The 24,554-nt window shown below is 47.7% G+C and overlaps 1 protein-coding gene across 1 annotated transcript in view; it reads right to left on the bottom strand.

The window, feature by feature from the left end:
• LOC126516750 (uncharacterized) overlaps positions 1–24,554 on the bottom strand; it is a 105,796-nt gene that overhangs the window by 12,018 nt on the left and 69,224 nt on the right. Inside the window, exons 7-8 of the mRNA XM_050166849.3 lie at positions 13,986–14,192; positions 2,689–2,880 (exon numbers count right to left, since the gene is read on the bottom strand). Coding sequence (XP_050022806.3) covers positions 2,689–2,880; positions 13,986–14,192 — 399 coding nt within the window. The remainder of the gene's footprint in view (positions 1–2,688; positions 2,881–13,985; positions 14,193–24,554) is intronic.

Here is a 24,554-nt window from a genome sequence, read left to right as displayed (position 1 = left end):
GCTTCCTCTTTGTCAGTGGATTTCTGAGACCAGCGAGTGTTATGCGCATGCCACTCTTACTATAGGGTGCTTCGGTTGCGTGTGGCGGTGAGACCTATGGAAAACTGCAACAGCGTGGGCTGAGAGCCAACAGCAACGTTTTCATGGATAGGGTATATGGTGACAACTGATGAACAGAAACAGTTCGGCAGCAGTGCACTTCGGAGCCATGTCTAAATATTGCCATTGCTTTTGCAGCCCACAACCAGTCTTGAGTGATCAAGACAGTGATTGGACGCCATGTGGACAGAGCTACTCTTCTGCGACTGCACAAGGGCCAGGAAGGTGATAAACAACATAAAACCACCAATGGAACAAACATCTGACACAGTTCGGCAGCACTGACTTTCCTTACTATGACTACTGGGTGCTTCTGCGCTTCTTGCCAAATAGTTCATACGACTATGGAGGCATGTCTAAAAATCGCCTTTGCATTTGCAGCCCGCAACCAGTCCTGAAAAGTGCACTATCGCCCTTTTTGACACCTGCAGTGCAGCGTCTGTCTGCGCTGCAACAGTGATCGGACATCATGTGGACAGAGCTACCCTTCTGCGATTTCACAAGGGCCAGGTGGGTGATAACATAAAACCACCAACGGAATGCACATCTGACACAGATCGGCAGCACTGATTTTCCTTACTGTGACTACTAGGTGCTTCTGTGCTTCTTGCCAAATAGCTCATACGACTATGGAGACATGTCTAAAATCGCCTTTGCATTTGCGCCCGCAACAAGTCTTGAGCAGTGCGCTATCGCCTCTTTTGACATCTGCAGTGCAGCGTCTGTCTGCACCACAACAGTGATCAGACGTCATGTGGACAGAGCTACTCTTCTGCGACTGCACAAGGGCCAGACAGATGATAGACAACATAAAACCACCAATGGAGTGAACATCTGACACAGTTTGGCAGCACTGACCTTCCTTACCGTGACTGCTTGGTGCTTCTGAGCTTCTTGCCAAATAGATCATACGACTACAGAGCCATGTCTAAAAATTGCCTTTGCATTTGCAGCCCGCAACCAGTCTTGGAAGGCCAAGCCTGGTTTCTGGCACTACCGCTATCCCCGGCTGGAAGCACTGATGGCATGGCGTTTTGCTGAGAAGTGCATTCACTGCAGCAACTTGCACAAGCAAAAACTACCTTGAGTCCGTTGCCACTGAGCATGCTCCTCCAGCCGTCAACCCTATCTTCCATTCGGTTGCCGGCACAGAACCAAGTGACGCATGGACAGTGGTGGCTGTCATATTCAACTCCTCCGACGAGATGAACTGTGGCTCAAGATGCGACTGTATGGTGTGACCGTTGCTGATGCACGGTTTGTCTTCACGGCCACCAGACGCACGCGCTTGGACGGCATTTCGTCGTTCATCTCATTGACGGCGGTGGCATTATCGGGGTACATCTCTGAGCATTGACGGGACGTCGCAGGCGCGGAAGCATCCGAAAAGGCCGTTGTTAGTTCGGTATCATCACCACTGGAACTCAAGGCTCGAACGGTCTGCTAACTGGCTGGCAATGTGCGAACAATCTCTTGCAAGCTCGTGCGTGGACACATCTTTGCTAGGACTACTTATCCTTTGGATGTTCGGCGGCTTGCGCTTGCAGCCGCCGAAGCGGTGTTTGGTCGCGAATTTCGTCGTCCACATCCGCCCAGTCATGCTCGAAACCTCAAAATGAAATAAAAAACTCAAATCCGAATAAAGCAATGAAGTGGTGGCGTACCTCGAATATCCAACGCGTAAACAAAGGGGCAGCGGCCAGCGCGCGAGGAAACATGAGAAGCAGACGCCGCAGCAGCTCGTAGAATGCACATGACGGAGCAAGCCAATCAGCGGCCGTGACAAGCCGCTCCGCGACCTTCAGACTTTATATTTTTTTATGCTTGCTCTTCTCTCTATCACGGAATGAAAGAGAGGTGTCAAAAGGCAAAGAGGCGCGCTTTTCAACGGTACCAGCATGGTCGCGCTGTGTACTGCTGTTCCGGAGCTAGGGATGCTCGAAAACCGCGACTTTTCCCCCAATTTTCACAGTATTGCCTTATGTATATCTTTATTTATGGTACTTAGCAGTCGTTTTCAGCCGAAATACTCGGTCATCTAGGCGGGGCCTCCCCTTTTTTCTAAAGTTGTACCCGACTGTAGTTACCCAAGTTGGCATCAAAGACGTTCACTGAAGAGCGGCACACACTTACTGGCCCAGTGACCTGACATGGCATCAAAGAAATTCAATGAGCGCCAGTACAGACGAAGTGGCAAATACCCAGTGCTCCAAGTCGGTGTCAACAGTGGCACCTACTCAGTCCCACACCTACAGTGACACATGTGGGCATGAAAGAGGTTTGTTGATAAGCAGTACATATTTACACATTGCCACATAGTCAGAGACCCAAGTTGGTCCGACGGTTGGTTTTTAACCCTGTTAACTCACACAGCAGCACGCATCCACAGACTACCTAGTGGCCCAGGTAGGTAGGAAGACACACACACAGTTAGACCCCAGAAAGTGTGTTAAGTACCCTACGAAGGCTTAATGCATTAAAATTTTTTTTTTTTCGTTATATAATGGGTGACGCTAAGGCACTCTACATGCCTTCGAAGTTTTCAAGGCCTCTGCAAGCACGATGGGGTCTACACTAAAGATAACCTACCAGGTAAGAGATTGTTGCGGTGGGATGACCGGCGATGATGGTGGCTGGTGAAGTCAGTGCGTGCCGAGCCACTCTGGTTCTCCTGCACCAGCCGTGGGGCCACGTCGGGGCTCGAGGGCCGACTCGGGCTGGACACTGCTGCCATGGCTGCCTCCTCGTCATCATCCTCACCCTCCTGAGAGGACCCGTCCGCTGCGCACAACAACCACATAGCTCTGGCTACAGAACCTGGCACACTTCAAATATTAGCCGACGACACGCATTATATTCCTGCATGCAAATGCATCGCATTCACTTTAAATGCCATGACCACACTGCACACTCCTGCAACCATCAGTCAGGTTGGCTTATCACCCGTGTAAACACACTGGCTCCAGTGTCAGGGTCACTTTATTTGACCAATGTTGATTGTTGTAGTGTGTTTAAGCACATCACTACCATAGCAAGTTAGTGTAGATTTCAGCTTATTCAATCTTCCCTTTAGTTTGAGAATATCGGGAAGTTGAAGCCAGTGACAATGCATTTCTATGGGCTGTGCATTTTGTTATCTTAATGCAAAGCACAGCACACATCATATAATTCAACCTCGCATGATGTGTATTGTAAGGATGCTCAACTCTATCGCGCCCCTGATGTTGTTCTTCCCTCATGGCTGTCATGTCTCCCGGAATCCGGCTTCCCCACGTAGCATGTGTGCCATAAGTGGTTGCACGGTGCTAAGATAGATGGTGCGAGTGTTCCACTGCCAAAGCCACCCGACGACAGGAATACTCGGGCGTGAGGGGATTTTGGCTGCAGGGACTGGACATGTGCAGACAGACTCCTAACAGAGCACTTTGCGGGACTGTCCCTTCCCATTCGCTCGCATGTGCTAGCTAGCTTGCCCAACTTAAAGAAGGTGCAATAAATGTGCTTTGATTTGTGTGCACTACTGTGCTGTCATCCTTTTGTCTGAGACCCCACAGTATGCATGCACACGTGCAGTTGTGAAGACTTAGAAAAGTGCCGTTTTATTTGTATGTACTAAAAGGCAGTACTAAAGCACAAAAAGCCTGGAGCAAGTATTTATATACAGTAAAATAAACATTTCCTCATTTCACAAGGCATCTTGTGTCTACTTTATGAAACTGCATGCTGCACAGATTCAATGGTGGCTTGTAAAGATTGTTTGCAATAATTTTTACTAAATAATATACCGTACAGTATACCGAACAGTATACCGAATTTTTCAAAATAACGATTGTTATTCAGTTTCTGTGTCATGTTAACAATGCCTCAGTATTGCGAACTAATATTCAGAAACCTGGGGATTCTTAGATTTGTCTATACTTCACTGCGGCCGAAACAGTAGGCTAGCAGACGACAAGGTGCAGGAAGCAGATGCCGTGGTGCACGGGTTTGGAAAACCCAAGATGGCGCCCAATAAAGAACACCGGAGGCGATTTTTTTTTAAATCTCTCCACTTGTGCTTCATCACCAACACCGCTCGGACATCGGAGAGAGGGTTGAAGGAAGACAGGCATAGGTGCACAGCACAAACACAAGTGTAACAATGCGACTTTTCTTTTTTGCTAGGCAAAGTGATGAAGGCATGCCCATGTGGGGGTATGCGGCACAAAGCTGAGTGTAACAAAGCTGCTAGGCTTTTTTATTATTTTTTAGGTTCTTTTTTCTTTTGGTGCACACACCCAGTAATCAGATTTAATTGTTATAACCAATCACACAGCATGGAAGCAATGCATTAAGCAGTTTACTTTATCCCAGAACCAGACAAAAGTCTACAAAGTCATTGTTACAGTGAAATTCCCATAATAAAGTGAAATTCCCATAATTCTAAATCTCTTAGTTCGAACTGATGGATAATTCGAACTGGTAATAGACCAACAGAGTCCCAGAGAAATCCTACGTATTTGAATATAAAAAACCTCCAGCAAATTCCAACTCCAAAAGCCGCACAACAAATTCGAACAAAATTCCTGACACCCACGGACACGTCTCGGACAATCAGAAGCCAAAGACGAAGGTGCAATACATCACTAGCTACCGTAATGTCACGTGTCCATAAAAATAACAGCGAAAAATGTGCGGGAAGCTGAAACCAAACCGGAGCAAGCAGAGTGGCGCTCTTTTCTCGTCCTTCTTAAAAAGAGCAGGAAGGAGCACCCCAGCGTGCGCTTGATGATGTAACCACGCGCCCACCTATGCCTCCCACCCTGTAGCGTGTTTGATCACATGACCTCCAACATTGGGCACGCTGGAGAACAGCACGCATCAAGCCACCTTTGCACACTTGCCCTCACACCCACAGCTAATGGCACGCAGCGCACAATTTTATCGCACTTGGACTTTGTACGGAACCTAGGCTTCTTCCGGTACATGCCATCATGCGCTGATGGAGGAGAAACTTTTTCAATGTGAGCCCAGTGACAGTTTTGGTTCTGTCCATCGTACGGGGCAGAAGGGGAGTGAAGGCACAATTATCAGGCCCTATATTCAAAGGGACTCTCCTTAGTTTGAACTCCATTTTATTCTAATAAATTTCCAGTCCCTCGGAGTTGGAATTAATGACATTCTATTGCATACCTGATATATTGTATGATGTCTTAGGCTCTCACATGAGTACTAACCACCGTGGGTCCGAACTCAGCAAGCCACGGGGCCACATCAGCCGTCACCTCTAGCACGCAGCTGCGCACACTCAGGCCGCAAGGGGCTACCAAGCTATGCATGCAAGGACACAGTATTGCCCCAAGTTGACGGAAACCGTTTACTGTCTCCGGCAGCACCCAGCACTGCACAAATGCCCGGTCCCAGGGCGGCGTGGGAATCAAAGGGCTCCCGCGCCAGGGGCAAACATACAGACAGGAGCACCTGTAGCATGTCAGTGTAAGAACACAGGTTCAAGCTGGGACATGTCGCTAGGAAGAGTCTCGGCGGCTATGCTACTTGCTCTCATGATAACCAATCGGCCAACTCACGAGGGCTCAGGGAATCTCCTTCGACTTGGGTCTCCAATAAGTGCAGCTCGGTGTGGTGCAACCTTGAGTGAGCACTAGGCACCCGTTCCTCCGCTTAGCGTCCAGAAAGATTAATACAAAGCATGCGCTCCCCGCACAGGCAAAGGCACCGTGCGCGAGCTCAAGTCCTAGTCATAAAGGTGTCGGCGGATGAGAGGAAGCATGTACGTACCTAGTGCTGTCCTGAAGGCAAGAGAGCCATGCTCCATCGTGGGCAGCCGAATGTGGCTGCATCGCGACATGAGTGCCCCCACCGCAAAGTCATCGCGAGTGGAATGCCACCGCTGACAACCGCCGCGAGAGTGAGGGGAAAAACATAGGGACAACAGAGCAGGTGAATGCCTGCACAATGGCGCCGGTGCATGTCTCAATTCCCACAATTGTGAAAACCAGTACCGTTATAAGTGGGTTCGGTTGTATATGCCTGCACCAGACAATGCTCGGTTTTTAACTTCCAGAGGTAGGCAGGGCCAGACGCAGGTGGTTACCTCTGGGAGTGAATGTCAAAATAATGGTACGCTGTGTACACCTCTAAATGAGTGCACTCCAAATAGTGATATATGTAAACACCATGTCATGTTTACCTTTAATTTCCTATGTTTGCACTTACTTTTGCAAGCATTTCATTACAGCTGATTCTGCCTACTTCGAAAATTCTTCAGAGTATGTTTGTAACAAAATCCATTTCTCTGACATTTGCAAAGAGGATGCTTCCCAGCGTCTTATCACATATGGACGAGTCGAACTGTGTTCTCGTCTTTTTCACTATGCTAAATTGCCGCTAACACTCTGTATTGTCTGCGTGGTATCGACAACATACCCAGCATCACTTCGGCAATGCGGCTGAACTTTAACAGCCCGTCCAGACCTCTCAACTGCGAGCCAGCTGTCCACTGAGCGTCTGCTCATTCTTCATTCAGTATATCTGCAGAAATGCTGTAAGCTTGTAGCTTTACGAACTACATTTCTAAAGCATGAAGAGCTTCGGTACGAGTCTCTTATATCTGCTGTGGCAGCATGGCTGGAAACTGCTCCACAAAGAAAAGCACATTTCTGAAAGAGATGCTATCTATGGTCTTCAGAGTAGCAACCTCTGCATTAGCAGTGCAGCATTTTCCAATGAAACTTTTGGCTGATGTAGTCACATGCTGTGATGAAGCTGTCTTGTACAGCCCTGTATAATTCCTGCTGCTCCTTTGGCTTGAGAGAACTATAGTTTCTTGGCCAATGACCAAGTCTTGGCCACTCTTCTGAGCTTCCCTCCTCTGGTACCCAACACTTGGCAAGGTTCCCTCCTGTATCAAAACAGCGGGATTCACAAATCTTCACAGGACGTCTTCAAGCAGACCAAACAGGTGAGACCGCAGCACATGAATCTGGGACGCCTGAGCTTGCAGACACTGCATCACCTTTTCAAAAACAGTGACAGTGTTTTGCAGACACAGGTAGTAGAAGATGAATTCTTCTTGGGTAAATTGGTGCTTAATTTCCTAGGTATACTTGATTGTGGTGCGAAATAGATTTTGTGAAATGGGACACAAAAAAGAAGACAGTGAAGCACCAAACTACTAACTGTTTAACCCTTTGAAGGTTTTTGCCGTACATGTACGGCGGCGGTTTTCTTTCCCGCAAGGTCTTTGCTGTACGGGTACGGTTTCGGCCCTCCGTTTGAAATTTCGCGCCATAATGACGACGTGTGCTCACTGGGAGCTGCTGCCACCTCTTAGGGCTTACAAGAAGCGTTTGAAATTTGTGCTACCTCGTTGGCGAGATAAACAGAACTGATTTCTAGCTTCAGCGCGTCGCCCAGACTGCAGCAACGCGCTTTTGCGGTTTCGGTTCCCCCACGTGATCGCAACGGAGGTACGCGAAATGTGATTTTTCTCTTTGTCGGCACACGCTCGCAGGGGCGGCGGTAGTTGATTTCTATCTTGATTGGCGCTGCTCTTAGCTTGTTTATCACCACTGCTCACGAGGTATTCTCGCTCTCTGCGGCAACGCGCTTACGCGAAAGGGTGCCTCAGACCTCTGCCCGAGGCAGCCACACGCAGAGATGTCATGTGTGCACGAACACAACTCGTCGCTCCAAAAGGAGAACAGACACACACTTTAGGTATGCAGACTGTGATAAGGCGCTGTGCGTAGACTCGTGTTTCAAGGAGTACCACACTTGGACATACTATTGGACATTTTGCAGTTCCGAGTCATGCCGACAACAAATACTGTTCCTAATTTTTTTTTTTACCATTTATTCCAGACTTTATGCATTTTGTACATTCAAGATCCGCAATAAAGTAATTTGACCACTTGGGAAAGTTTTTTTCAAAATAATTCAACCCTGGTAGGGTTAATGACAGCCTGAAAAAACGTATACAAAAAAAGACAACTTCCGCGCATGCGCAGAAAGCCAAGGTGTGACAGAACATGGTCATGATAACATACTTTGGATAAAGCATATTTGTACAGAATACAATAGGATAGATGTATCACTGACACAATCGCATATGCAGAAGTTGTCTTTTTTTCTATACTTTCTTCAGGCTGTGAATGAACAGCAGGCAGTTTGCTGCTTCACTGTCTTCAATTTTCTGTCCCTTTTCACAAAATGTATTTCACGCTACAATCAAGTATACCTAGGAAATCCAAACAGTACAAGTTCCAAGCTCAAGAGGAGAAAGATTCTTTCCTCACAAGTTATGTAGTGCTCTCCTTTTTTGGGTTCTCTTTGCTGGCGGCTGCAGTACCTGGACAGAGGGGTTCTTACTCTGGGACTGGCAGCACTTTTTTCTGTTGTACATCTTACTTGAGTGGAGTCTACCTTTGGGATGCATGCAAGAAAGCTCTTGCTGTCCTTCTTCACCTTAGAAAGATGGATGGATGTTATGAGCGTCCCCTTTGGAACGTGGCGGTGAGTTGCGCCACCAAGCTCTTGCTATTATACTGCCTAATGTCCTACCTAGGTAAAAAAAGAAAAAAAAAAAAAACTCACGATGAATTCCCATAACCAAATTTTCTGACCCCCTATTGTGAACTTTGTTTTTGTACGTCTCTGTTTCTTTTTGCCATTTCCCTACTTTTCTTCCACCAATGTTCCAATCGCCTTTTACTAATCTCTATGGCCGACATATTTACCCTGCTCCCAGCTCTCGGCACCCTGCTCTCGCTGAACCCAAGGGCTTCAAGGAGTCCAGTGGTGCCTAAATCGACCGCTGGGAAAACTTTTGAGAAAACTCCCCCTGGTCAAGCAGCCTTGTCAAACATTTCACCTAGTTGGGGCATGCTTCAACGCTTACCCGCACTCATTGCCATGCATGGTCTGGAACTCTCAAAGAGAATTTTTCCATTGAGAATTTTCCTTTGAGAAAAGAGAATTTCAATTGGTTTCTCTTGCACTTCCATCAGTGTGGCAGCCCCGCCATTCTTCTTTTTGCCTGGTATCATAATGTTGCCATTGTCCGAGCAGAACGCTACGCAGTTGGCAATTGGTATATCAAAGAATGCCACTGCGTTCGTAATCAATTTCCTAATGTTGGGTCCAGCTGCTTGTCCTTGAAGGTACTTAAGAAAAGCTGCCTGCTCTTAATAAAGCTTGTATCTTGCCTATAATATGCTACTGCAATAGGAAACAGTTGGGCCTCACTATCATTGCTGCCGTCTGTCTGTTGCGACAGCGAAAACTCTGATTAAGTGTGGCAACAATGCATTCCTGGGAATGACTAGCCATTTTGCCAAGAAGTGCGGTTGTCTTCGTTCGGGCACAGGCACACCTTTTTGCAATGTTCGAAGCGGGAAACATATTGGAGAGCTGGGGACCCACACGATTGGCGGAGGCAAGTAGAAGATCGTGCTCCAGCAAAAATCCAGCGAACAAGCATTGCGCATAGACGTCACGGTCACTTTTCTTTGCACAAGAATGTTCCCAGCTGCTGCTGTTTCTCTTAGCTGTGAAGGCGGCTGACATGCTTCTGTGATAGGACGTGGGTGATAATATCCATCTTGCCTCCATGCGAAATACCGAAATCCCAACTACAAACAATGCAGTGTACGTGATACTTGTCCTGCTATGGCTGACAGTAGCAAGGCAGAAAGTGGGATGAGGTAGTTCAGATTCATGGGAGAAAGAGTGCAACTTTAACGCACATGGACAGAAGAGGGCCAATAGGCCTACATTGCGAGTAAGCCTACTGACAGTAGGCCTACGCAACACCAACGAGAACAATGAAGAGTCTACTGTTCCTAATTACAGAACGGGACATTCGCTCGCTAGCTGAATGGGGTTTAGAAGTAATGAGTATTGGGCACGTTGGTAATCCATACTCACGGAAGAATAGTGCAAACGAACAGGGACAAAATAGAAAACACGAACGAGCACAGACTGGTAACAATGGTTTCTGTTGAAAAACATACAATACATATACCCTGGCATAAACACGTGTAGCAGCTTAAGGGGGGGACGCGGCTTTTGAAAACCGAAAAATCGTGAAAAAGGCGATTTTTGGAAAGCCACATATTCGGGCAGTATGTCTTATAAACTACCATTTCTGTAAATATCAACGTCTAATTCATCGCGAAACTATTTCAAATAAAGTTTATCACGAGCCACAGCAGCCCTCGAGTGGCGAGCGAGTGCTCAAAATACCCCTACTTGGTGCGAACACCATTTTGGTGTTGTTTTGTTCGTGCATTCTTGTGCTTCTTTTTCCCCGCCACCACCAGCGGCGGCAGCCACGCAGGAGAGGCGTAAATCGCTCATGGTTGGAGGGCTCGCGAGAGCTTTCAAGTTTCCCGCGGCTGAGATTGGGCGAAGTGCACGCTCCTCAAGGACACGGGGGCGCCCGCGACTCCCATCGGCTGCTGCGTGCGATGACGTAGTGGTCTCCTGCATAATGCGTCCGGCCGTCGTCTGCTTCGGCTCCTCCATCTCCGGCGCACTTTGTGTGTTTCGCTTACCATCGTCTATCTTTGCAGCCGTTCGCATATTCTCCAAGTTCCTACCATCTTTACAAAACCATTGTTCGGTTTAGCCTGCCGATCGTTGTGCGGTTGGCCACAATGCGCCCAAAGGAACTCAAGACGCTGTACACGTTCGGTGCAAGGAAGCTTTTCTATGAAGCTTGCCCACATGGCAAAGCTCGCCACTTGCCCGGGCGCCGACGATGATTGCACCGATGGTTCCTGTGGGGCAGCTTCTGCTTCATCTACGCAAGAGCGTGGTTGCTTCGACGCTTCTAGCAACGCGACTCCTGCTCCAGCGGCGCAAGAATTTATCGTGACGAGTGCGCCTGGTGTCTCGTGCTCATCGACAGTGGCTTCTACATCCTCTTTCATCTGCCTCGGACAGTGCGATCGCGTTGTCCACTGTGCACTTGAAAACATGTTTCCTGAAGTATCGGTCGAAGCACAAGTTGAATGGGACTCGCCGCAAAGTCAAGCGGCGTGCAATGAAGACGTCCGCGGCTGCTAGGCCTTACCTCGGTGACGGCGACGCTTTCGAAGGTTCAGAGCCGGCCGGCCGCTCAAGATTCGTTGACAGCGCAGACGAATTCATCAGCGCACCGGAGAAAAAGTAGAGAATCTTCAACTATCAAGATAGGAGCGGCGAGGAGACGGCAAGCACCTTTATCTGTGAGATCGGCGTCGCGAACGTGAGCGCCGCGGCATGTCCGGCGTGCGGTCGGCGCGACCTTTTTATCCGTGAGTTGGCCAAAAAACGGAAAGGACTCGCGTCGTTTTTAGAGTTGTGTTGCAACAATGCAGCGTGTACCACGTCCGTTATCTCGTCAACGTATTCGTCGCGGCCTGCATCTCTGGCAGACGACGCTAACGGTGGAGAGCGCCCTTCGGCCAGCCCGAGAGAGAGTTTCGCCGTGAATATCAAGGCAGTGGTTGCGGCACGCGCAAATGGAGCTGGACACAATCAACTCGTACGATTTTGTGCAGTTCTTTGTTTGCCAAAACCGATGCACCATAAATCGTTCACCGCCATAACAAAAAAAGTGCACCTCGCTGCTACAAGAGCAGTGGCTGATAACTTGGAGTTGGCTCGGAAAGTAACAGCACAGGAAGTGGGCCAGCATGGTGCTCACAAAGACTCTATGAGAGAACAACATATGGCGCAGGTGAATTCTAAAGTTGTTCACTGGATCTAGATACCCTGGCCTGCATTATGTGCAATTTTTATATAGATTTCAGCGCTACAACACAAATAAAGAACTTTTATAACTTTCAATTGTGTTTTTCTCAGCTTCATATTTTTGGCCAAACATGGCTTTTGTGCGCGGCATTTGGTGTACTTATTGTGGTCCAATCAAGACCAAATTTCGTGTGCATCATCTTTAACATGTGTAGAATGCGTCTGTCTAGGTTTTAGTGCAACCAGTTTATTTTTAAGAATGGAAATGTTCAGTACCTGTTGGTACCAGTCACTGAAAACGAAGCATCAGATATGAAATTCTCTCAGAATGTTGCCTGTCAAGGGAATTGCATTATCTTGGTTATTAGCACTCACTGGAGTGTTAGGGACAAGAAACGCCATCTTGCACTGCTATATCATGCCAACTGCAAGGTCCAGTAGCTGCACAAACATGCACTGTTTCTCGCTTATGCATGGCACTTAGGACATGAAAACATCGAGATATCCTAAAACTAAAAACAGATTTGTAATGAGGATATCAAGCTATATAAGTGGTACAATTTTCATTTGCCTAGCAATAATATTTAAAAAGAAAGGTTTCTGAGGAGCGTCTCCCCTTAAGATTCCGTAACGCCACATTGTGTCGTACGCCTTCTCCATATTGAGGAATATGGATAAGAAAAACTGTTTGTGTACAAATGCGTCACGGATATTTCCTTCAATACGTACAAGATGATCAGTTGTGGAGCGCCCTTCTCTGAAGCCACAATGATAAGGATCAAGCATTTTGCTCAGTTCAAGGAAATGAATGAGTCGCCGATTAATAATTTTTTAAAAATACTTTACAAAGGCAACTTGTGAGGGCTATCGGGCAGTAACTTGCCACTGAGGAAGGGTCTTTGCCTTGTTTCAAAACAGGGATCACAATGGCTTCTTTCCATGCAGTTGGAAGGTATCCTACAGCCCAAATGGTGTTGAAAATTGTGAGTAGTGTCACTTGGGTGTCATTGTGTAAGTTTTTGATCATTTCATACATGATTCTGTCAGATCCCGGTGCAGAGCTCTTGCATGCGCTCAAGGCAGCTCTCAACTCGGCAATACTAAAAGGACAGTTGTATGGTTCATTCTGTCGACATTTTCTTATGAGTGGCTTACATTCTTCTATTTGTTTATATTTGAGAAAGGATTGCGAATAATGGTTTGAACTTGACACGCTCTCAAAGTGCTCCCCAAGTGAGTCTGCCTGATCTTGCAGTGTATCGCCCTATGTATTTACCAAAGGGAGTGAATATGTTTGTCGCCCTCTTATCCTACTAACCCTGTTCCAGACTTTGGCCTCATCTGTAAACAAGTTGATACTCGATAAAAACTTCTGCCAACTTTCTCTTCTGGCCTGTCGGCGGGTTCTCCTGCCTTGGGACTTTACTTTCTTAAAGTTGATAAGATTCTCTGCGGTGGGAAAAGTGCGTAGCAACCTCCACGCTTTGATCTGTTTCTTACGAGCGATCCTACATTCGTTGTACCACCACAGGACACACCGTCTGCATGCCAAGCCACTTACTTCAGATATGCATTTAGATGCGGCATCTATAATGAAGGCTGTAAAATACTGCACAGCAGCATCAATTCCTAAAGAAGACATGTCATCCCATGAGATGGTTTTCGCAATGCTGTATGTGCTGTGGGTCCTCAGCAGCTGCGACGGCAGCAACACTAATGAGGACTAGTACAGCAAATATATTAATAAGCTTGGGTTGTGGAATGTGTGTGCGTGTTTTTTTTCACCCGAGATGGAGGAGGGCGTCGGCTTGCAATCGCGTAAATGCGGTACTGATCACAGTGGCAAGTTCGAGGTGCGCCTATTGTGTGCGGAAATAAAAACATCAGATTTTCCGCGACCAAACTGGGGGTGCTCCTATTATGCAAGTGAGCCTATTATGTGAGTAAATACAGTAGACATTAGCTTTCAGTGCAATGAAGACAACAGCCAGTCAGTGCACTACTTCCAACAGTAAAAAATAGTGCGCTCTGAGTCAATGTTTTTGTTGCACTAAAGGTTATCATGTGCAAATGAGGCATAGGGGAAACTAACTGTGTTTGTAATGCAAGTTGTCTTCTAATGTGAGCAAGTATGGCAAACTACTCACCGAGGACAAGCAGTGAGTGGGAGCGCTCAATGTGCTGCCGCAAAGCTGTGCGGGAGGAGAACCGGCGGGAGCAGCTCCCCACGGGGCAGCCGTACACCAACCGCTGCTGCTTTGGCTGCTGCAGTGGTGGATCAGCACTGCTGCCCTGTGCATGCTTCTTCAGGTGGACGTAGAGGCTCGACTTGGCCGCAAAGCGTGATGAACACCCTGCACACGAGCCCCTCTCGTCTCAGTGTGGACAGCAGGGAAAATCTCTTGAAAGCATGCCACCGGATAATCGTCAATCTCGTCAGGGTTGAATTAACAAAAGTGAACTATACCATGGCGAAAATCAGAGGCAAACGCCATCTATCATCCTAAAATGAATATACAATGACGTTAATGTAGACTCACTCGGGCCGACCCATGAGTCTGAATGAGCAGAAGGTTCCACAGGTGCATTTGGGTAAACACTCTCATGGGTACTATGACGCACATGGCTCGAAAGCCAGAGCAACTCAAAGGGCCATGATGAAGGAAGCTCCAGGTTTACTGTGACCACTCATGGTTCTTTAACATGCACTCAAAACGTTGTTAGGAATGTTAGGAAACGTTGTTAGTTATTTCAGCCCGCTGCACGTGTTTCGATCCACCCGCGATGGGGGCGCCCTTCCGAGAACCAGCGAGGACAACGCTAACCAACCTTGAACGTCCTTTGGAGAACTGCGGACTACGGCAGCTCTGAAATTTAGAGGCGCCGGCTGGGTTCGGGCGTGACCACCTCGCTGCGGGGACGCAGGACAATGGACACCACGACGACTGCGCTGCAAGGGTCGTCTGCCCGCGGAGGGGGCACTGAAACCTGTGTCTGTGCGTGTGTGTTTGTAAAACGTCCCGCATAGAGGTAAAACGTCCCGCAGAGAGGTGGCTTGTTTACGCTGACGTCAAACGTTTTGCCTCACCTAGGGATCTAGGGAACACGAAGTGGATAAAACCAGCTGTTGTCGGCGGCTAGAGAGTGCTCGTCGTCGTGCTCTGTGCTCGTCAATGTACTCGTGAGCTGTGTGCTGGTAAGCCGTTTGCTGTATGCTCGTCTTGCATGCTCCATTTGGGAGCCACGCTAGACTGTCGATGTATCTCTTTTTTAAAATGTAAATAAACCCTGCTCACCTAGTCCTGTCGCCCCAAGTTCCTCCGATCGTCCTACAAGCCCGACTCCAAATCTTACACATGGTGGCAGCGGCGAGATCGTTCGACTAGAGTTACTGTATAAATACCGTAGGTAGCAGAGTTGCGCGTAGGTCCGCCATCTTGCCTGAGAAGCAACCAAGTCTATGCGGCGAAGCCGCACTCCGTTTTTGCAGGCGACATGCCTAGCTTATCGTCGATCGACCATGGGCGCTTTTGCATCGCTTGTGCACCGCTTTTCCTCCTAATCGCAAACAAAGCGCATCGAAACAGCTGACTGGATTAGATTGTGAAGAAAAAGGCGCTGCCCTTTTTTAGCGCGCGGCGAAAGATGCAGCGCGTATATTAGTTTTTTTTTTTTGCACTTGCATTTACCTGTGCACTTTCTCCGTACTAATAACGTATGGCCACTCGCGTATCTAGAATAGACTGTGTATTCTATATACGCCGATCAGATGCAGCATTCGTGAACCGCGACGGTAACGATTAGATCGCGCCGAATAAACTTAGGGAATATGGTGATGTTATCTTATAGATTCCGGAAATCCTACAAAAGGTTTCGTGCGAAAAAGCTACTTCACAAGGTAGTATAAGGTTCGAAATAACATAGCGTATTAAAAACTGGACAAACTTTAGTAATTGAGGTAAACAATCAGATACTTTAATAACTTTCCTTCGCTTGAATATTGCTTGGCACTCAGGTTTTGTTTCAACAGAGATAAATACGCTACTAAGAGCAGTGCAGTGCAGTGCAGTGCATGTAAACAGTAACAAAAAGCACCGAGCCGCAACTACCTCTTTTTTTGGCAATAAAATCACAATGCGAATTTCAGAGAAAAAAACAAAAACACTAGTGTATGCGCGTGCAAATATTTTGATATAGTGAGCTTTATCAAGTGGTACTCTTTTACAAAGGGAACTGTACTAAATATAATGAGGCCCATACTTGCTTATGTGCCATAGCTCTCAACATGTAGCCAGTCTAAAATATAACTGGTGAATCAATGACCAACCATTGATATTTCGACTCTGGTACCCCATTAGATCTTGTGTAGGAACATATCCATCTACCAGCAAGCAATGGATATCAGCTACACCTGCAAGTGTGATTTCATTATGTGCCTTTTCACCGCAGGGATTCCAAAAGTAGCCTTCTGTGGGAGTGTAGCGAAAGTTTTTCTCACAGGGTTGACATAGCTACACCCAAACAGTGCATAATCATGAAAATGTGAGCTGGCTTCTTTACAACACTTCTGTGAAAGCAGTGCGGTGCATCACATGCAGAAAACTGGTAATTCCAGCTAAATCTTCTGTATGACTCTACGTGCTTCCATTATTTTAAAAAAATCCAGACTTGCAGTAGCTTTTAATATTCCAGCTGTGAATTTTTTTAGCACAGCCCAAAAAGCACGTAGCTGTTAGTCAATCAATTTCGTCTCATGCACACTTGACGCAATAGGCAGTTTGAAAATTTGTTTGTTCAGGTGTCTTTACCTGAACACCCTTCACTAGTTTTACAAAGGAAGAAAAACAATTACTGCAGTAAGATGTCACGAGGCAGGCCGACGAAACAAACGTGAGATGCGCTGCGCACGTTGCGTTGTTGCTACGCAGCTAGCACGCACGTGGACAGCGAACGGCAAGATCGGCCGGATTGGATTTGAATTTGACTGGCGATAACTTGTGTCAATCCAGTTCGCTGCAGCGGCGGCGTCGGGAAATACAAAAATTGGCCCGAACATCTGCTTCTCCGCAATGCACGGTTGCTTGGCTACCACGTGATGACGTTCTGCCAATAGAGGCGCTAGCGGCGTGATAAAACAGACGCGCAACTCTGCTACCTGCGGTAGCACATACAGTAACTCTACGTCCGACAGCTCCTACAACTGTATGCCAGCGGTGGGATCGTCCGACAAACCTTACAACGTGCTTACACGAGCACTGCGGCAGTCCATACCAGTCAGAATGTGGCTGGGCATTGAACTTACGGCGTCGTACTCAGCGCCACAGCCATGGAGTCCCTGCAGTGTATACTAGTGTACATGAGACTGGTGTGTCTCCAGAGGCCCCCACACCTTAGCATCGACAGCTACTTTACTTTGTCCTCTTCACTTAAAATCCTGTTCCAATCCTGAAGTAGACTGCAAAGACAGCATCAAAGTCTGAAACAACGCAGACAACTTTGCTGTCTAGCGAGCAGACATTGATAGTGAGCTGTAGGATGCAGCAGAATCAATACGAGTACAGTTACAAGATCTTTAATTGCGTTGAAGGCTGGTACACGTGTCTTAGCATCAAGCCTTAAAGGGACCCCGAGAAGATTTTGACAATTGCACACAAACGTACAAGTCAGTAGGGTAGGTCTCTGTGATCATCAAGAGAAATATTTAAGTGCTCTGTGTAAAGCTGTACAGCCTTCGACCAATAATTCGGGCTGGACGGGCGCCGTCAAGATGTCCAAATAATAAGGAGTTCGAAATACCTGACTGGCAGAAAGCTCGTGAATTTATTCCCCAAGTGGCCAAGAAAGGTTCGCCACATTCTTGGATAGTCACTTGCGGGGATACCTTCAATTTGGCGTGACTAGCACAAGACAAAATGGCGCCTACCAGCGACAGCAATCTTGGCACAGTGCCATGCATGCTATCTTATTACATTGCAGAAACACTGCCGTCAACCTGTTGATGAGTTCAGTGCTTGTCACACGAAATATTGCGAAAGTCCGACAATACGGCCCAAATTTTCTATGCATTGCTACATACACATACGCTTGCCTTTGGCCATGGACATATTTTTCTAGCAGTGCTTTTCACTGTATGTATTCCTTTTCATAGTTTGGCAGTGATCAGAATGACGCTCTGCCCGCGTTAACAGGGTCAGCTGGCAATGAATGGTGGATGATAAGAGCAGAACGAAACTGGCACAGCTAATTGTGCAAATCGCAAATGCAACTTTCACCGACACTGCTAGAATTTCTAGGAACGCAGGCCTTTACGACTTATGGACTTTGCTTGTCCTGCAGATTAGACACAGTCTGCAAGTACTGGATCGACTAGGCTTAACTACAGCCGCCGACCGATTTTCCGGACTCCAAAAATTCGGACATGCCCGATTATTCGGTCAGCTTCGCGGCACCGCCATTCTCCCCATAGACCATAATGTGTAACAACTGCCGAAAGTTCGGACACGTTGCAACCTCTCGTCTGATTTTTCGGACACTCCTTGAGCCACCTCGATCGAGAGCATCATGCACCGACTCTGACCGGCGCATAGTTCGACTTGCTGAACGCCATTTTTGTTTTGAACAGAGCCTCCTTGCTGCCCCACGAAGTGGCGCTACTGGAAATTCCCGCTCATCATCATCGTTTCTGCCTGGTTCGATAGATTGGCTCTACAGCAGTTCCGGTTTCAGCATAGTAAGCCATGTCAACACAATCCAGCAGCTGATTTGTTTCTTCGCGCACGACGCTGCGAGCAGGCCACATTTTTCGTTTGTGCGACTGGTGTCGGCCCGGTGGTGTTAGCTTTGTGTGCTGTGTCAAGGTTTCGGTGATCCAACGGGGCGTACGGAAACATCGCGTCAAGTGTCTAATGGCACCGACAGTGCCCGCGCAGACTTTGCTGGGGAATGCCGGCAAGCGGGTGCCGGGAGGCCTAAGATTTGTCGCCTTCCGATGTGCTCCCTACTGACGCGGAAAATGTTCTGCCGAGACCTGCGCAGTGGTTGCATTGCGATTCCGGACACCGTCTCATTTGACAGTTTCACAGGCGCTGACACTGCTGTACTGACATGCGCAGAACTCGACGACGTCGAGATCATTCGTCAGGTTTCTGCTGCACCGCCGGACGATGACTCCAAGTCGGAAGATGACGCACCATGTGCTACGCTGCCATCGCATGCAAGCAGTGACTGTGCCTTCAGCCGCCTATAGTGACCGTACGACCCTCTCCGAGATTCAGGCTTATTTGACTGCGCGTAAACGGAACAGCGTGCAACGGCGCATTCACGATTTCTTCAAGCCTACTGCCGAGCCCGAATAAGTGCGTGGAAATAAAGGATTTCATTTTTTTTTTTCTTAATCTGCTTTTTCGGACACCTGTTTATTCGGACATTTCCGCAGTCCCCGTGAGGTCCGAATAAACGGTCGGCTACTGTATTTCAGTTTCAAGGAGGCACCGGTGACATGGCCAACAACATAACAAAGTGGAAATACAGTGAACTCTCATTAATTCGAACTTTGGTATCTTTAAATATTGGTGGCTAAGTGAAAATTTTTCCCGCCCATGGTTTTAACTTGTGTTTTTCACATCTAATATCAAAAATGTTTGCCGCTGGACTCCAGATATCTCGAAATCTCGAATCAGAAAATGCCAGAAAAAAGGCAACAGGGCAGCATCGGCTGTGTAACTTGCACTCGCTTTTCACCTGCTGGCAGCTTGCTAGATGAGCGAAACGCTGCACTGCACTCCCCAGTTATTTTTCCCCCTTTCTCTATATAACCGCTCGCAGCACGCAGTTGCTTAGGTGTTCGCTGCTACTTTGTTGCGGCCTCAAGTAGCAGCGGTGAGGTGGGAGTTGCTTTTTGTCCCCTCTCATTTAGGACACTGTCAGTGATGCATCAATGCGGTAATAGGGTATTAATCGGGACCTTAGTCAAGGTGAACGGCACTTTTGAGCAGGCACGACCAGCTCACTTGTTGCACCTAAATGAAGCCAGCATGCGAGCCCAAAGCGTTTCAGTGAGAGTGCGGCTTGAGAAGGACACTCACGACATGCTCGTGCAACCGACGGTGAGACGTAAATGCTGCGTCCCTCATGGACGTCTGATAAAGACATGACAATTGCATTCTTTCGTACTTTCGGCTTTCAAAGATGTGGAAATTATGAAAGTTCATACTTTCCCATGCTTCTATGCACGCTATGGAAGCGGAGAGAGCAGATGCCTTCTTCCCCTCCTCCCGAGCGGGGAGCCAAACAGCTTTTCTCGCGGTAGTACAACCCTCTGGCAAACTGGTTGAAACCTAATGGTCACGTGGGCGCGGAGCCGCGCGCCCATCGGACGGCGCAAAGAACAAGGCAGGGGGCGCCAGCGCGAGTGGAGGCGTACAGCAGAGGCGTACAAAAACAAAGTTCACAATTGGGGCTCAATAAGTTTGGTCATGGGAATTCATCACGAGTTTTTTTGCTTTTCTTTCTATTTTTTTAATATAGGTAAAACTGCAGAAGAGTACGCACTTGGGCTGATTGGTTCATGATTACGAGCAGAAAACAGTGCTGACTAACAACCAAGTGTCTTTATTCTTTCAGTCAGCACATATATACCATATTTACTTGCACAATGACCGCACTCGCGTAATGATCGCACCTCGAACTTGCCGCAGCGATATGTCATGTGCCAAGTCTAGCTAATAATGATTGCGCTTACCATCTGTCGAATGCTACGCAAACGACTCTTCAAGACAAACCAGGCGGTCTGCACGCACCAAACATTCTTAAGTAGATGCCCCATTTCATTCCTTTCATCCCTTTCCGCACTTCCATGACAAAAAAAAAAGCTACATCCAAACTTGCCTTTATTATGTGTAGGCTCTATAATGGTTGTGGTCAACAACAACAACAAAAAAGGCGCCTTTCGATTCTTCTCGTCCGCACTCATGGGCAGGCAACAAATCACGAGCGTCAACGCTAGTAGCCACGTTTACACTGATACGTTAGAAGTGTACCCTATTCGTGTGCCGACACTTGTAACACAGCTAAGATATTTGCCCACCCTTAGCAGAAACGCGCCATATGTTTCTATGTCACTGGCAGCTAAGCGCGGCCATCTGTTTCTGTCCCCTCAACATGGCTACGTTATTGCCGCAAACTTGCCGGTATTAACGATATTATTCATTACTGATGCGGAATAAACTGTTTCAATGCATGTAATGTACTCACGAGAAGAAAACAAAATTCCGTTCGGCTTGCTCTGCCGGCTGCCATTTTCGTTTTGGTATCCCGCACTGTTACAGCGGCAGCCACCTGTTTTTGACCTGTTGTCATCCCGCAGCAAATGCGAGATGAAAAAAGTTTTTTTTTTTTTTTTCGCGGGAGATTTCAACCACGTAATGATTCCCTCCCCCTCCTGAATTTGCATCAATTTTTTTGTCACAATAGAGTATGATCATTATGCGAGCAAATATGGTCTCAACAACGCAGAGTACATTCCTGCCTGTGGCCACGAACTTGCGGTCAAGCTGCCGAACGTAACCTTCAAATATTGTGACTCTGACCCAGGCTTTCTTGTTGTGCCGGTAGATAAGCTCATCCCTTGGCGGCAGCCGTGCATGTTTAAAGCAGCTGAGGCTTCCCACTCTTTCCAACTATGAGTAGCGGCAACTAGTGGTTACCGCACTTGTTCGCGCCGAACAGAACGGTAATTCTTTCCTTGCCCTGCTTTTGACCCTTGACTGCGGTATCCTTCGCTGCGAAAGTTTTTGTGGGCAGCATCTTGTAAAAAAGGGCTGCCTCATCAAGGTTGTACACATCGTCTGCACCGTACTCGCTAAGCAACGGAGCCAATGTGTGTTTATTCCAGTCGTCGACGACGCTCTCGTTTGCGCGCTGCCGCTCTCGCCACAGACGGCTACGAAGGTCAAATTATTGAGCTCTTTAAAACGGCTGAACCATCCATTGCTACACTTGAACTCTTCGTGCTCAAGTTGTAGAGCCAAGTCGTTGGCCTTCTCCCGTAGTATCGCTCCATTGATGGGAAGGTGGGCTGCGTTTACTTTCTGCAGCCAGCGAAGTAAAACTGATTCTACATCTTGGTACATGGGAGCCCGTACTCGCGACCGCTTTGAAGAATATGTCTTGCTGTAGGCCTCCAGTACCTTCAACTTGTTCTTCAATATTGTGGACAACGTCGAGAGGGGCACGCTGTGCGTTTGAGCCAACTCGGTCTTCGAACACGTGTTCTTACCCGCTTCTTGGATCAAGCAGAACTTCTGCTGCAGCGTTAAAGTGTTATACTTTGGCATCTTCGCTAAGTGGCGCTTCTGCATAGTTCAGGGAAGAAAAAAGAAAAAGAACACCACTAGCTGCAACACCCCTAACACTGCACACAAAGAAACGGCACAGACCGGCGTTGCACGCACACATGTCGCCGCAGGCACAGAGAGAGAATAGGTGAACGGCAGCCAGTGGCACGGACCACACACCGACGCTGCGACCACTGCGACTGCGAGGAGCGTGCGGAGTGGTGGACGAGAGCAAGTGACAAAAACCAGTATGCCCACTGCATTGCAGTGAAGCACGTCTTCTCCACTGCAAGCGCGTGTTTCGGCGGTGCGCGGGGCGTACCGTAGACTGATTTTTATGCTAGCAGTACTACAGGGCCGGCGCTTCGTCTATAAATAATCCCAAGTGCTGTGTGGCGTCGCCTCACAGCTCCGAATGGCCGTCGTTTCATCGGGTTTGCAGTGAAATGGGAATCGGGAATTGCCGCATAGCACCCCACATCTTTTAATTAACCGAGTTGGCCTAGGCTGCCGGTTCAAATTATCCGATCAAATTTACATTGGAAAATACGGGACTGCAGAAAACCTTCAAATTATCTGGGATTTCGAATGACCAAAGTTCTAATTAACGAGGTTTTATTGTAATTCAGTTCTGACTAAGCGAGTTCTTGACTCATGAGAGATTAGCAAAAACACTATTTGGTTTGGCACATGAAAGCACTATGAATTTATCAAAGGCAAGCTAGGTTTGAAATAGTTGCAACATCCACAGTGCTCTTTCAAGCCACATGCAACATTACTTCCAAAGTGCATGTAGCATGGCGAACTATGTAGGCACACTTGTGCGATTGACGTCAACTCTCCAGCTAGGAGTGCGGCCCCAGCGAGAAGAGCGCAGGGTGTTTGGTTTGAAACTTCAGCTCTTTTTACGGTACGTAGCGGTGTAATACTTTGCAGGCACGATTGTTAGCACACATTGTATGCACTGTGCTTGTTAATTCAAAATGCCCAGAACTGGTGATGGCCCCTTCAGAAAGACACTAAAGGTTACTATGAAGTCAAGTTAAAGTGATAAAGCAATGCTCTAGAACGTCTAAGGCGTCAATATAATCGCGAACAGAGCTTCAGTAACCGAGAAATTGAGGTAAATGCATGACATGATTTGAGACCCCCCCAGCGACATTCCGGTACTAGCCCGATGACGAAGGCACTCCTCATCATAATTTATGTCACTAGTACTGAACTACTCGTATTAAAAAGATAATTTCATTAGATTATAAGATGAAGAAAATGCTACTTGTCTACTTCTGTTCGATACTAAGAAAAAATAACATTTTGACATTACCCTTCAGTAGTATGGGTGGTCAAAAGGTTTCGTTTTCGCTCTACTCTGCGCCGCGCGCTTTGGAGTTTCAGTTGTTTCGTTATGACGTCGCGCTGCGCTGGTTCTGTTGGCTCACGAAAATTGCATTTGGAACAAGCAGTGAGAATGCCACGTCCATGTGATGTCGTGGGATGCGTGAACGGTCCGCAGAACTTGGCCAAGGGCATTGCAGCGGCGAATCCAACGTTACTTATCACTGTGTGCCAACGAGTGAACCTCTCCGTTTGAAGCGGTTAAGTGCCGTACCTCTGCCACAGCGCGTTGGCAAAGAGCCAAAAAATCGCATAGTGTGCTCGCTGCACTTTCATCCAGAGGATTACAAGTTCAACGCCAACTTACTGAAGTCGTGTGGAGTGCCTTTCAAAGCAATGCTTTCCCGTAGCGCTGTTCCATCGGTCTTGCCTGCATCCTCTGAAGCGCAAGAACAACTGCAGGTCGAAGATGGGGCGGTGAGTGCGCATTTGGTTTTCACGAAGGAAAAGCTACAAATGTGCCAATATGTGCAGCTATGACATACAGTCGCCGTCGCAGTAGTACGCAACCACGCCGGCAGCGTGAGCCCTCAGCAGCAGGTCACGTTCATCACTGCTTAAATTGCTGAAGTCGAGCCCAGCATCGCGAGTCAATCTGTCGTTGTCAGGGTCGTTCATTGCAATGAGCATCGAAGTTGGCGTCATAAAATAAAGAACCACTTTATCGTCGTGCGTTTTTCCTTCCGCTAGCCACCATAGTTCCGCTTTCGCGCTGCTGTCAGCTCTGTCTTAGCTCTGTTTCTGGCCACACATTTGTGTTTTGCGCAGAAAAGCCGTAGCGCCGTCTGGTAGCATTGTTTTACTCACCGACGGCGCAATGTCACTATGAGACCATGACGTCACCACTCCTCGATCGGAGGGCGGGTGATTTGAACTGCGCTAGAGCTACACGGACGCTTCAGAACGCATTTTCTCTTAAAATAAGTCTCTTCTTTGCACGAAACAAGCGTTTCGAGGTTTCTGGGATGGTATTTCAACAGTCCACAT

This window comes from Dermacentor andersoni, chromosome 1, assembly GCF_023375885.2.
Source record: "Dermacentor andersoni chromosome 1, qqDerAnde1_hic_scaffold, whole genome shotgun sequence".
NCBI lineage: Eukaryota > Metazoa > Arthropoda > Arachnida > Ixodida > Ixodidae > Dermacentor > Dermacentor andersoni.
Note: the sequence above shows the minus strand (reverse complement) of the source record. Positions and strands in the feature narration are given on the sequence as shown.